This window comes from Delphinapterus leucas, chromosome 4 (genome assembly GCF_059928025.1).
Source record: "Delphinapterus leucas isolate spDelLeu-1000000601 "Yukka" chromosome 4, BTC_Dleu_Yukka2, whole genome shotgun sequence".
NCBI lineage: Eukaryota > Metazoa > Chordata > Mammalia > Artiodactyla > Monodontidae > Delphinapterus > Delphinapterus leucas.
The window spans coordinates 77,960,582-77,974,106 of NC_143132.1; the positions used below are offsets into that span (position 1 = coordinate 77,960,582).

General features: G+C 44.8%; 1 protein-coding gene across 3 annotated transcripts in view; it reads left to right on the forward strand.

Annotated features, from left to right (window-relative positions):
• The window catches only part of P3H2 (prolyl 3-hydroxylase 2), a 166,968-nt gene extending 153,953 nt beyond the window's left edge, over positions 1–13,015 (forward strand). For all 3 annotated transcript variants that reach the window (XM_089910685.1, XM_089910684.1, XM_022569619.3), the window contains one exon: positions 996–13,015. In XM_089910685.1, the coding sequence (XP_089766811.1) occupies positions 996–1,088 (93 nt within the window). In that variant the 3' untranslated portion in view covers positions 1,089–13,015. The remainder of the gene's footprint in view (positions 1–995) is intronic.
• The last annotated feature ends 510 nt before the right edge of the window (positions 13,016–13,525 follow it).

The window sequence follows — 13,525 nt, forward strand, 5'->3', positions numbered from 1 at the left end:
CCTGCACGTCCGGAGCCTGTGCTCCGCAATGGGAGAGGCCACAACAGTGAGAGGCCCGCGTACCGCAAAAAAAAAAAAAAAAAAGAAGGTCCGACCTGGAGCGTGGAGCGATGGGAACCCATGTGAGGGTTGTGAGCAGTGAGCAGAAAAGGGTGGGGATCATGATTCAAGTGCAGAGAGTCCATCAGAAGCACGTGGGAGGGGGTGTGAAACAGATCAATTTGGAAGCTGCTGCAGTAACTGAGTTAAGAGAGGATGAGCGCGTAAACCCATGGTCCTCAAGCAGGAGCGATTGTGCATCCTGTAGGGCACATTTGGCAACATTTAGAGACATGTTTGGTTGTCACGACTTGGGGCCAGGCATGTGCCACTAGTTACCTGTAGTAGGCAGAAGCCAGGGATGCTGCTAAACATCCTACAATGCAAAGGACAACCCACCCAACAGAGAGTTACCTGCTCCAAGACGTCAGCCGTGCCAAGGTTGAGAAACAGTGGCCTAAAGTAACGCAACAGTATGTGCACTGAAAAAAAGAGGGGGCAGAAACAGGAGGCAGAACAGAGAGGACTGGTGATTTATCAGATCCAAGAAACCCTGGTCAGGCCTTTGGGGCAAATGGGGGAGCAGTGGTGGTCTTTACTGAGAGAAGAAATATGTGAAGAGGACAGAGTAGGCCTGTGGGGGAGAAAATGGTGAATTCAGCTTGAACACTGACCTGGAGAACTGAATTGGAGATCTCTGTGGGACCACAAAGTAGCAAGGGAAGTCAGCAGTTGAATATACAAGATTGCTTGGCAAGAGAGAAATCTTGGAAAGTGATTGCTCAGGACATAGGGAAGTTAAGAGAAGGTATCCCGGTAGGGATGGAGATGAGGTTTCATGCTTAGCCAGATTTAGCACCCATGCATTACAGATGGATGCCTGGAAGTGTTGAGGAAGCTTCTGCCACTGACTAGTACGCTTGTAACAGCAATGTGTAAATTGTCTTTTTTTGCAGGAGCGAATACAGGCTGATGAAGTGATCGCGATCCTGGATCAAGCACAGCAAGGGAAGCACAAACCAAATATCAACCCCAAAGATGAGCTATAAAAACGAGAAAAAGAGTATTCTATCAGATATTTATTTAAATTGTTAATCTTATGAGAACCTTTTTATTTTTGTACAGAGCCACGGTATAAATTAACAGGTTAATATGAGTCACCAGATCTCCCTTCTGTGCCTAAGGATGCTTGCTTTTCCCCTCTCAGTCTTTGTGTCTTGGTTTTTCGGCAGGTCATCTCTCAAAGCCCAGTCACGCCCTCCCCACCACACACACACACACACACACACACACACACACACACAATTCATTTGCTATAGATCCTAAAACTCAAGCAGAAAGAGTAAGTCCATTCTTGGCGAAACAACAGCTCCCAGACATGCCCACGTCTAAAGTTAGCATGTGATTTGGACTCAGAAGGCCTTCCTGGCTCCGTGCCTTTCAGCCACCATCTCCCCCAGGGCTGACGGCCATGAGTTTGAGTCTGAGGAGTCTCTGGTGAGGTCAGAACTGCTTCAGGTATTGCTGGCTTGAGGGCCCCCAAGCTCTGCAAAGGAACGACTCTGATGAGGGCGGCGTGAGACGGGGGAGCTCAGCCTTCCCGGGGCCTGGGTGGAGTTTGTGACCTGCTGTTTTCAGCAGAGAGCACCTTACACTGGAAACTTCAATTCGCCCTCCAACCGGGTGCCAGAAAGGACTGCCCGAGGAGTTGTGTCTTTAAAAAGGTTGTACAGGGGTTGAAGTGGAATGGCTCTTCATCCCAGTGACTTTGGATGGAAATCTTTAATCCCACCTGAATCAGGGCACCATGGCCACGTTGCCTGAGAGTGGGGTCCACTGTTGAGAAGGTGTGTTTTGTTCTTCAGGAAGAATAAAATGGATTTCTGATTGATTCCACTCTCCATCTGCATATATTTTGGGGTCCCCTTCTCTTCGGTGCTCTCCAGCTCACGGATTTTAGTGCTTGTATCTGATTTTTTTAAATAAAGGGAGCCTTCTTTTAATATTTGGCATTTATTTTTCTTCCCCCAAATGTTTCGTTTGTCTCCAGGTAATGGTTTTGTGATCCCCCAGGAGCTTTGGGGACCACCCGGGGTAATACTGGGCCATGGCTAGTTTTGCTGGCAGGTGCTTTGGGGCTGCAAGAAGGTGGGAGCATTACTTGTGAAGAAACAGATGGTGAGCAAACAGGCGTTAATCCAGAGAACATCTGGTCCTCGGTGTGAATTCTAAGGAAGACACTGCAAAGACAATGTTTTGGGGGGTGGGGACTGAGATTGTTCTAGCTGAGGGAGTCTGCTCCACTAACCCATGGGAGGTCATCTGCCTCTGTGATGGGCAGTGGTAGAGGCTGTAGCCCTTAAGAAAACCAGCAGATAAAAGCATTTTCTTAAAATCACATTTACTTTCTGCCATTTATGGTCTTGGGTAGTGGTAAGAACATTCACCCTTTGAGACTGAAAAATTGAGTCATAATGATTTATGTGCCATCCGTTTTTCACCCAACCTTCTGGTTGCATTTTCATCATGGGAGAGTGAGAAGAGCATTAGATTATAATCCCAGCCTGATCAAATATGCTCTGCTGTGTGACCTGGAGCTACTCTCTTTCCCTTTCTGGGCTTCAGTTTCCTTCTCTGAAAATGACATCATTGGCTGTAATTGTTTCCAAAAGCCCTCCCTCTTGCTCTAAATACAAAACAAAGCTAAAACGAAACAAACCATAAAACTGATTTTAGAAATATGCACAAATACAACCAAATTTACTTCTACCAACTTTTTCAGAATTGTGAATGGGTCCATTATGTGTATGTGTGATTTTAAAACTTGAAACCTAATTTTAGGGCTGAAAATCCCTGAGCTTTGGAAAGGGAGGTTACTATTTGTCTGCTCTCTTACTGAGAAGCATTTGCTGGCACTCAGATTTGCTGATAGGAGGTTCTGGCCAAGGATCTAATTTCTGTTTTCTGGCAACAAGGCGTCAACAAAGAAAACAGTCTTTGGCTCCTTGCAGCCCACGCTTCCTGGATGCTCTGGGCGCTCTGGGAGAGGCTAGGACTCCAGCACTGACTGCCATTCAGTCCCACAGACAGTGAGCAGAGACCTCAATAGATGGGCATTGGGGTAGATCCCCATCTTGTTTCCTTGCTGACAACGCAGAGTCGTTATTCTTGTTTGGCAGGCTACCCATGTCCGGTTCTACCTGGGACATCACGTATACTCTCAAGCATTTATGTTTTAATCTGCCCCACATCAAACCATACACAATTTCATTCAAATATTAGGGAGTGTGATCAGACGATTTTTAAAAGGTCAAGCTCAGGAATTTCAATCTATGCGACGTCTAGTCCCTTGTGTAGAAGGATGGGAAAGCTCATTAGAATTTTTGTAGCTTTTAGAGCTCAAGGAGGTCATAGAAATCACAATTCAATTCTTTCTTTCTGTCTGGAAGGAAAAGGAGGCTCAGAGGTAATAAAAATGATTGTGTGGTTCCAGAATTTAAGCAGGAAGAGCCAGGGCTGCTGAATTGAGTTATACGAGAATCCAGGCACAGGGCAGCATCCACTAGAGGAAGGGGTGCCTTTTTCTATTTGGCCCCAAAATGCTACTTGCTCATCAGTCCTCAGACCTGCAGGACTCTGTCACAAGGGGTGCCTTTTTCTAATTCACTTAAAAGTACTGTATGTGCTTGAGGCAGCCTAGGCTAAGAAGCCCAATTTTTATGACTCCAAGTCTAGGACTCTTCATCGATATCACTTGGAGAACAACCACTTGTCTTGATGACTATCCCTTGCGTAAAAAGCCTGCAGTTTATTTATTTATTTATTTGTTTGTTTATTTATTTATTTATTTATTTATGGCTGTGTTGGGTCTTCGTTCCTGTGCGAGGGCTTCCTCTAGTTGCGGCGAGCAGGGGCCACTGTTCATCGCGGTGCGCGGGCCTCTCACTATCGCGGCCTCTCTTGTTGCGGAGCACAGGCTCCAGACGCACAGGCTCAGTAGTTGTGGCTCATGAGCCCAGTTGCTCCGCGGCATGTGGGATCCTCCCAGACCAGGGCTCGAAACCGTGTCCCCTGAATTGGCAGGCAGATTCTCGACCACTGCGCCACCAGGGAAGCCCAAAGCCTGCGGTTTTACAGAGTTTATTTTTTCACCCGTATTGTTGTATTGAATGTTTATGATGCAGAACAGATTCTCACACTAGGAACCCCAAGAGCTGTTCCAGGCCCAGATTATGATTCCCATTTTATAGATGAGGAAACGGAGAGCAGTGAAGAGAAGTCAGAGCCTGTGGTCCCTGGGCTTGGAGTGTCCATGTCTGAGGCAGAAGCACAGTCTTTTGAACAGGAGGGAAGAAATAAAGTACCAGCTTGTTTGCCCCCAGGCATATTTAATATAAAATGGCACATTCATGTAAAGAACAGAGTTAGGTTTTTATAAAATCTAAACTTTTTCTCCTCCTCTATTTTCCTGCTGATGTGTGAAGGCGAATCTCCTGTGTGTATCTCCTCTGAGGGATTTTGATCATGGTTGCCTAATTCAATGAAGCAAATACCTGGTGCCTGGCCCTGCTTTTATGAAACTCACAAAAGGGAAGAAGGGAAGAAGGTTCTAGTCAGGTGCCATCTTCCTCTCCCTCCAAGGCAGAAAGAATCTGGAACTTCAATTTCTTCTTGAGAAAACCCCGACACAGGACAGAGTGATCTCTTTGGATGTGTGAGGCACACAGTCTTCATCACTGCTTTGTGCATAGCATTTTCTGGCACTTCTTCAGCTGAGGAGAAACCGTGGAATGAGTCAGTACCATTTAATAACATATACCTATGAGTTTTAATTGCAGTACAAATGCTGAATTATTTCACAGAAGACAGCCATGGGGAACAACTTGCTCACTGACGTCAAGAAAGGAGGTAATGAGGGCCACCTCACTAGTTCTTGATGCCAAAGAATGAAACATCCCAAGGTGACTGACAATGGTATGGCTGAGAAGTGAGGAAAAAGTTGAACTGTTCCCACATCCAAAACTCTTCCGGGAGACAGGAGCCACTTGCAGAAACTCCCAAACTGCAAGTTTGATTGAGCCCATGGTTATCCCTGGCTACATCCTGCCAAGAAGCCTGTGATGTGAAGTGACCTCCCCACACAGCCCCTCATCCCACCCGCAAATCTTCTACCCCCAGATAATTTGATGTTTCCAACACGAGACACAAGGGCCCGTTCCGTTTTGGACCTGGGCGATTTCTTCAGGCACACTGAGACACGTAACGTCCACCACCGTTTGAGCTCACTGCTGGGTTGCAGCTGCAGGATCTTGCTGTCAGAGTCTCCTCATTCTCACATCCCCGGGTAAATCATGGTGTTTTCTGTGCCTGCTTCTGACCTCGGAGGCCAGACAGCATCAAGTCTGGAACCATCTGATCACTGATCCTGCCTCGCTCTACGATGGATGGCATCAGCTCTGTGAAAAGCTGGCTTTTGAGTGACTCACCTCTGAAACTATGGAATTTGAATTCAATAGTTTCTTGAAAGATCTTATGAAGAGCCCACCAGAAAAATAGCCAAACAAAATGTTCCAGCCCCCTCTTCTCCTGACACACATTGCTAGGGAGGAAAATCTGCATGCTCTGTTAATTCAATATACAACCCACCTTTTCTGGTCACTTGCTATGATACACCTGGAGAGAGGGTGAACATGGTAAGTCTTGCCCTTTCTTTCCCTGTTAGGTTACTGGAGATTGAGGATAGAGCAGAGTTTGACAGCATTTCCACCTTAATAGTCCTTCTCTAAGCCATCTTCTGCTTTGCAAGGGCCAACCAGCTGCCTTCTCTATCCGAGTCCTCTCTTGAAACTGGGAATTGGGTGTCACCCATCTTTCTGGGAACTCTTGCCCTTGGCCCGTCTTGTCAGATTCAGGTAACTTCCCTCAAGACAGAGGTACCTAAAAAGGCCCTGGAAATCCTATCTAGACCCCAGTTAAACCCTCCTCCTTCTTCCCCAGCTGGCATTGTTACCTCTGAATTACTATCTGATGGTGGGTGGGGATAAAAGTGGGGATCAGACAAGAAGGATTACCTGTTATGTCTCATCTTTTTCCCGTCTGTAAATCATATATCCCATTGTTTCAAAGGGTTGTAATCATGGTTGGCATTTATAAAGTTTTTTTATGACCTTGAAACACTTGGCAGTCATATGTAAGTACATAATTATCTTAAGAGACACATCAGTGCAATCTTCATTTTGTAAGCAGAGAAAGGAACAGGCACAGCGAAGGAGGTATAGGAAAGCACTTGTCATTCATGAATTCATTCCTTAGACAGTTTGTTACTTAGTAGTGGGTTTAGAGAGGGGTTCCAAAATGAGTATGATTTCATCCCTTCCTTTAAGAAATTCTAAGTACAGTGGAAAAAGTAGATGTAAACTGATGAAAAATATAAAATGAGGTAAGTGCGGTGACAGAAGGGTTATGATAGAGGCAGGTACAAAAAAAAAAGGCCATGTGAGTTCAGAGAAGGAGTGGCTGGAGAGAGGGAAGGCTTTGCAGAGAAGGTGGCAGTTAAGCTGTGTCTTGAGTGCCTGTCTGTCACCAATAAGCAGAAATGAGCCACAATGTCCTCAACTGAAAAAGTGTTTGAATTCGAACTCAGTAGTTTCTTGGGTTCTAAAATATTAAATTTTCAGAAAAGTTGGAGAGTTTATTTTACAGTTGTTGTTTTGAAGGTGGGGTGGGGTAGGATCTTTACTACAAATTTTTCTGGGAAAGCATGTTAATGAATGCTGTGAAAATCCACATGAATACCAATTTAAAAGTTTTATTTTATTCCCTTGTGAGGAGGTTTTTGGAAGTGGGTGGAGTGAGGCCGCTGAGGACCAGGTTTCCTGCTGAAAAGCAGAGCCCCAGCCGGCATCAGAAAAAGCTGAGGGGAACCCCATCAGTCAGGTGCTGGGCGATGAGCTCACCCAGCGGCACTGCCCTCTGCCCGTGGGTCCAAGAAAGCTTTTATCCCATATGCCCCGGGGCCAGTCCACTCTCTCAAATTCTTACACTTTCACCTTAGAAATAGGAATAATGACAATATTCCAGCCCATCTGATGATATTCAGGCATGCTTTCTGCAAAGCCTAAAGCATCTGGTAAATCAGTCAAGCTTATGGTGAAACCAGAGAGCTGTGGAATGTTTTAGTAAGGACATCTCTTTCAATGTCAAACAGGGAGCAGAGTTTCAGAAGCTTTGGGGTTCCTTGGAAGCAAACCATCTCCAACAGGCATTAATGGGGCATAATTAATACTCTTTCCTCACAAGATAATATGAATCAGAATTATACTTATTTGGAGTTATTATTGGTAATTAAATAAATGCTATTCAGTTTTTTTCCCTCTCAGTATCCAAGATAAAGTTATAACAACATTTTTTTAGCACAGCTGGATTCTGAGAAGTCTTAATATGCAATTTATTCTACCTTTAGTTACTTCAAGTAAAGAACAGGCACGAAGGCATCGTGGGACCTCCGCTGACTACACAGAGTCAAGATTTCTGGAGAATGTTCCATTTTCCTTCGTTGTTTAGCATTGTGGTCACTAAGTGTTTCACAACATCCCAGGAGACGGGACCGTTATTCACACAGAGGGAAAAAGAAACCCAAAGTAGATGAATAAATTGACTTAAAGTCATAGTATTGATAGATGTCAGTTTCTCAAATAAAAAAAACAAGCGGTTGTACTCTCTAAGGATGTTTTGCAGTTCTGATCATTTTTTATGAAAAGCTAGGAGGCAGGAGGAATTACTATGAGCTGATCTGATTCTAGGTCCCCCCACTCCTCCATACCTTCTGGAAATCCAGAAGGAGGCTCCTGTCTTCATGCAAGATGGTTGCTACCACTGCTCTGAGGGTACCAGGTCTGATTCCAGCTCTGTTCCAGCACACTCCGGTTTCCTCATGAGGAACGCTCTGAATCTTCTCTGAACTTCCAAGCTGCAGGGCTGAGCACAGGGTACAGATTTTTCTCCCAGTCATTTGGCCTCTGAGTAATGTTTTCTTTGTCTCTAAGGGTAATAAAAGTACATCTGATGCTGCTCCCTGTACCATGAACTTTGCTTTGAAGCACCAGCGATCCACTTCAAAGGCTGAGCACCACTCGGACAGGGAGATGCTGTTCCTGGGGACTCCGCTCTACCGAGGTGTGCCCACCAACCCGGGACACACTGCCCACCAAAACACTTAAAGACCGGGGGTCAGACACGTCAAATGTGACAGATGGGCATGCTGCAACTTCAAACTGCTCTACCTTCGGAACCAGCCTAGAATATCCATCGTGCTTTGAACTCTATGGGGAAATGAAATGCATCATTTACATGCAGACGGATTTACAAATTAAGTAGAAAAATATCTCAGTCCTCAAAGCTGAGCACAGAGTGCTTGTGGTCATTGTTCAGTCCACACTGAACTGTTCAGATCTGGTTAGACTGGGGAGATCAAGCCTGTGCTGGAAACACAAGGGAGAATCATGGTCACAATAAGGCTTTGTATTTATAGTTCAGCAAATGAAGATCGCTGCAAATAACAGACTGCAAGTTGGAAGGGGCCTTAGGGAGCATCTGGTCTTACACCCCTTATTTTAGAGTTGGGGAAACTGAGGCCCAGAGAAGAGGTTATTCACTTGATTTTACTACGAAAGTTACTGGTAGAATCTGAGCTTAAGTCCCAGGTAGCCCCATCCCTGGAGTCAGTATATAATAGCAGGGAAGGCTCGGATTTTATGCCTCCTAGACTTGGAAACCCTCGCTGACTTTACTAGCTCTCTGATAATGGCCAAATTTCTTATCCTCTCATTTTCAATGTCTTCATCTGTAAAGGGCTAGTGATAGCTATCTGATGAGTTGTCATGAGATTTAATCGAGATAATAGAAGGAAAACACCAAGCACTTAGCAGGCCATCATTAAAAGGCAATTGTTAATTTTTCCATATCAGAATGCCTCAACAGAAGGAAAACGAACTATGATCTCTCTAGCAATGTTTTCCAGCTCTCATGACATTTTTTTTAAAATGCATTTTCCCATGAAGCATTTTGGAATCTTCAAAGTTATTTTTCACACTATTATATTTAAGATTTATCTCTGGCCCCATAACACACTTATTTCTGGGACAGGGGCACAGGAGAAGGGAAATTTGTTGTACAAAATCGAGAGGGTATTTCAATTCCAAACTGACTGTCAGTCATGAGTCTAGAAGGGAGATGCCCGCCTTTCCTGCAGCCACCTTATCTGGCCCTTCTGACTTCCTAGCCTCCCCGAGACCAGGACAATTCAATGGCTTTTCCTGATCCTCTCTGTCTCAGCATGTTGAGAAGCACAACAATTTTCAACTATTCCTTTCACTAAACATTCTCTCACTTGCTTTTCCACTGTGTAGGAAACACAGAATCATTGTTTAGCAGCAGAGGGCACTGTCGGCATATTTTGCCTTAAGGGGTTAAAAAAAGAGCTGCCCCTGTGCATTCATTCATTCATTCATTCATGTTGACAAGTCGTGGCTTAATATCTGTTGTGTGTTCGGTATTAGGAGGGGTGCTAAAGTAACACAAGAGGTGGACTGAGAGTCCAGGTTGGGAAGGCTGCACAATAAAAGATAAGCATGGTACCTATGCAAACACAAAGAAAGTGTGTTTTGGAGATTTTTGAAGAGAGCAGAGTTTAGAGTAGGCTTAAATAGCTCAGGAAGAAATTTTTTTTTTGGCAGTACTTGGCCTCTCACTGTTGTGGCCTGTCCCGTTGCGGAGCACAGGCCCCGGACACGCAGGCTCAGCGGCCATGGCTCACGGGCCCAGCGGCTCCACGGCATGTGGGATCTTCCTGGACCGGGGCACGAACCCGTGTCCCCTGCATCGGCAGGCGGACTCTCAACCACTGCACCACCAGGGAAGCCCACAGGAAGAGTTTTTGAGGGAGTTGGTCTAGAGCTGTTCCTTAAATGATGAGCTGGACATGGCATGGCAAAGATGAGGCAAAAGGTAAAATAGACAGCAAAACCAAAGAGTCTTGCGTTGCCATCAACACCGGCACTGTAACCATGGCAACCACTACTGCAACAAGTGTTACCTCTATGTCTTATAACAGTCATCACGGCTCACGTGGATGGAGGCTTTCACAGCCGTGACCTCATTTGGCCCTTGCTGAAATCCTGCGACTTCAGCTCTACAGGTATTATTCTAATTTGACCAGTAAGAACGCTGAGACCCTTAGAGGGAAAATGACGCGCTTAAGGTCACACAAGCAGTCTCTGTTAGGGCTAGGATCCCCAAACTAGTTTTTCTCCCAGCTAATGCAGCAGGAAACCATGGCTCTTGTGATGCAGACTCTCAAAGCAAAGAGAGTTTGGGATGCAGAGTAATAAGATAAGCTTCAGCTGTTAGGCTGGCTTCGGGTTACCAAGAGCTTGACCAAGCGTTAGACTGCGGTATTGGGGCTTGATCCCGTAAACCTCAGGAAGGTTTCTGAGGTTTAGGGAAACTAGCAATGGGTGGTTCTTTGCTGCAGTTGCATAGCAAATCTGGCACACGAGGGAATGGAAGAAAAGGAGAGAAATCAGGATACCAATAAAGAAAATATTACAGGATTTGAGGCTGTGGTGGCAGTAAGTGGGAGTGGTCTGCTCCAGATGGGAGGAGATTTTATGATTGCCATTAACTGCTGGCACATAGAAATAATACAAAGAAGACTGACCTTTAAAAACATTTTTAGGGCTTCCCTGGTGGCGCAGTGGTTGAGAGTCTGCCTGCCGATGCAGGGGACACGGGGTCGTGCCCCAGTCCGGGAAGATCCCACATGCCACGGAGCGGCTGGGCCCGTGAGCCATGGCCGCTGAGCCTGCGTGTCCGGAGCCTGTGCGCTGCAACGGGAGAGGCCACAAACAAAAAAACAAAAACAAAAACAAAAAATTTTTTAATTTATTTGTTGATATTGTTGATTTACAATGTCGTGTTAGTTTCTGCTCTACAGCAAAGTGACTCATTTAACTATATATACATATATATGTGTGTATATATATATATATATATTATTTTTCCTATTCTCTTACATTATGGTTTATCACAGGATACTGAATATAGTTCCCTGTGCTATACAGTAAGACCTTGTTGTTTATCCATCTTATACATAATAGTTTGCATCTGCTAACCCCAAGCTCCCAATCCACTCCTTCCCCACCCCCCCTCCTTTAACAACCACAGGTCTGTTCCCTACGTCTGTGAGTCTGTTTCTGCTTCGTGGATAGTTCATTTATGTCATATTTTAGATGCCACATATAAGTGATATCATACGGTATTTGTCTTTCTCTTTCTGACTTACTTCACTTAGTATGATAAGCTCTAGGTCCATCCATGTTGCTACAAATGGCGTTATTTCATTCTTTTTTTACGGCTGAGTAATATTCCATTGTATATATGTACCACATCTTTTTTATCCATTCATCTGTTGATGGACATTAAAGTTGCTTCCATGTCTTGGCTATTGTAAATAGTGCTACAAAGCAAATGGACCTTAAATTGACTGGTTTTAAATTCCTTACAGAAAACACACTCCCTTATTGCCGCAACCCAGGGGGGTCAAATCCCACCATCCTCCTACCCTAGTCCCATACACCCTCTGGTCTACCACTGTCCAGGCACAATGTAAAGACAGCCTGAATCAGGCTGGCAGCAGTGTAAAAAACTGAGAAAAGCTATTTTGAAGAAAAAAGAAATAAGGACTTGGTAGCTGATGGAATCACCAAGGAAAGAAGATAAAAATCATGATTCTGAGATTTTGAGCCTAGGAAAATAATGATGTCAATAATGCAAATAGGGAAGTGAAGAAAAAAATAAACTGGTTTCGGAGGGACCGTGACCTTACAGGACAGGAGGACTTCCAAGTGGCAAGTCAACCCTCAGCTGGAATGCTTTGGTACAAAGTTATTTCCTATTCTGTTTATTGATTTATTGCTTTCCACTTTTCATCTGATACTTATAAATGATGGGGGTTGCATATATCTCTTTTACAAACAGGAACTGAAATGAGGGATAAAACTGCCAAGCTATTAGTGTTACCATTCATCGCTTAACATCCTTCCACTGACATCAAAACCAGTGTCACTATTCTTACGGTGACAGAACTGTGCACATTGGAGCCCTGTGTACCTTCTTCTCTCCTTGACTCCCTACCTTACACTGCCCGCTGTTGCCTCTTAGATGTTTACATTCTGTCTTCTCTCCCCAGAACACTCTCATCTTCTCCAAACCTCTCCAGCTTCACCAGGAAACTCTCACAGGAGGGTGGCCAACCGTCGCCGTTTCTCTGGGACTGAAGAGTGTTCAAACCAGGACAGTCCCAGGCAAACCTGGACAGCTGGTCACCTTACACGTGAGTCAGCTTTTGTCTTGCATTCTTCTTCCTCTTGGAAGCCTTTCCTGACCCGCTACTGCCCCAGGCTATAATTTCCATCTCCCCACTGAGTAAGTAGTCCACCCCCATCCTGCTGCCACCCTTCTCACTCTCCTAACTACTGAGATGAGGTCCATCTCCCCTGCTATCCACAGTAGATGTCTTTGTAGTACCTCCACTCTCAACATCCTGGTTCAAGCCCCTGTTGTCTCTCTGCTGAATTATCGCAGAAGCCTCCTAACTTCTGTCCTGCTTTCCATCCTTGTCTCCTTTGAGTGTATTCTCCACACAAAAGTTAGAGTCATCCTTCTGAAACATAAGTCAGATCATGTTTACCCCTCTGCTCAAAATCTTTCGCTCATTTTCCATTTCACTGGCTAAGCCAGTTACCCTCTGCTCTTCCCTCTATATACTCCCTCCTTACTTAGCTCCAGTGGCACTGCCCTCATTATTGTTCCTAGAACACATCCAGCATGCTCCTGCCTCAGGGCCTTTGCATTTACTGTTGCTGATGTCCGAACCATTCTTCCCTCAGGTGTTCACATGGCTCATCATTCACGCCCATGGAGTCAAGGTCAAAGCATGCTTTCTTAGGGGATCTTCCATGACTTCTTTCTACACTTGAACTCTTGCAGCTGCCATTCCCACTCCCCCTCTGCTTTATTTTTCATACCCTTATCACCATCTAACATTTTACCTAATAAATTCTGTTTGCTGCCTGTCTCCCACCATGCAGAATATAGTTTCTAGGGCAGGAATTTTATTCATTACTACACTTCCAGGGTTTAAAATAGTACATGGCACAGAGTAGAAATTCAGAAATATTGATTGAATTCATGTATACATGATTACGGGAAGGAGTGGACACACAATCAAAGGACAATTAACTGAGAGTCACGAGTTTTAGTTCAGCCACACAGGATTTGGGTGAGATTAAGAAAATTACTTTCTCCCTCTAGTTCTTATTTTCTCCATCTTTAAAATGAAGGCCTTGGACTCAGGGATCTTTAAGGATGCTCCAAGCAGCGGTATTCTCAAAGTCTAGCAGTCAATGATACGTAAGAGCCAGAATCC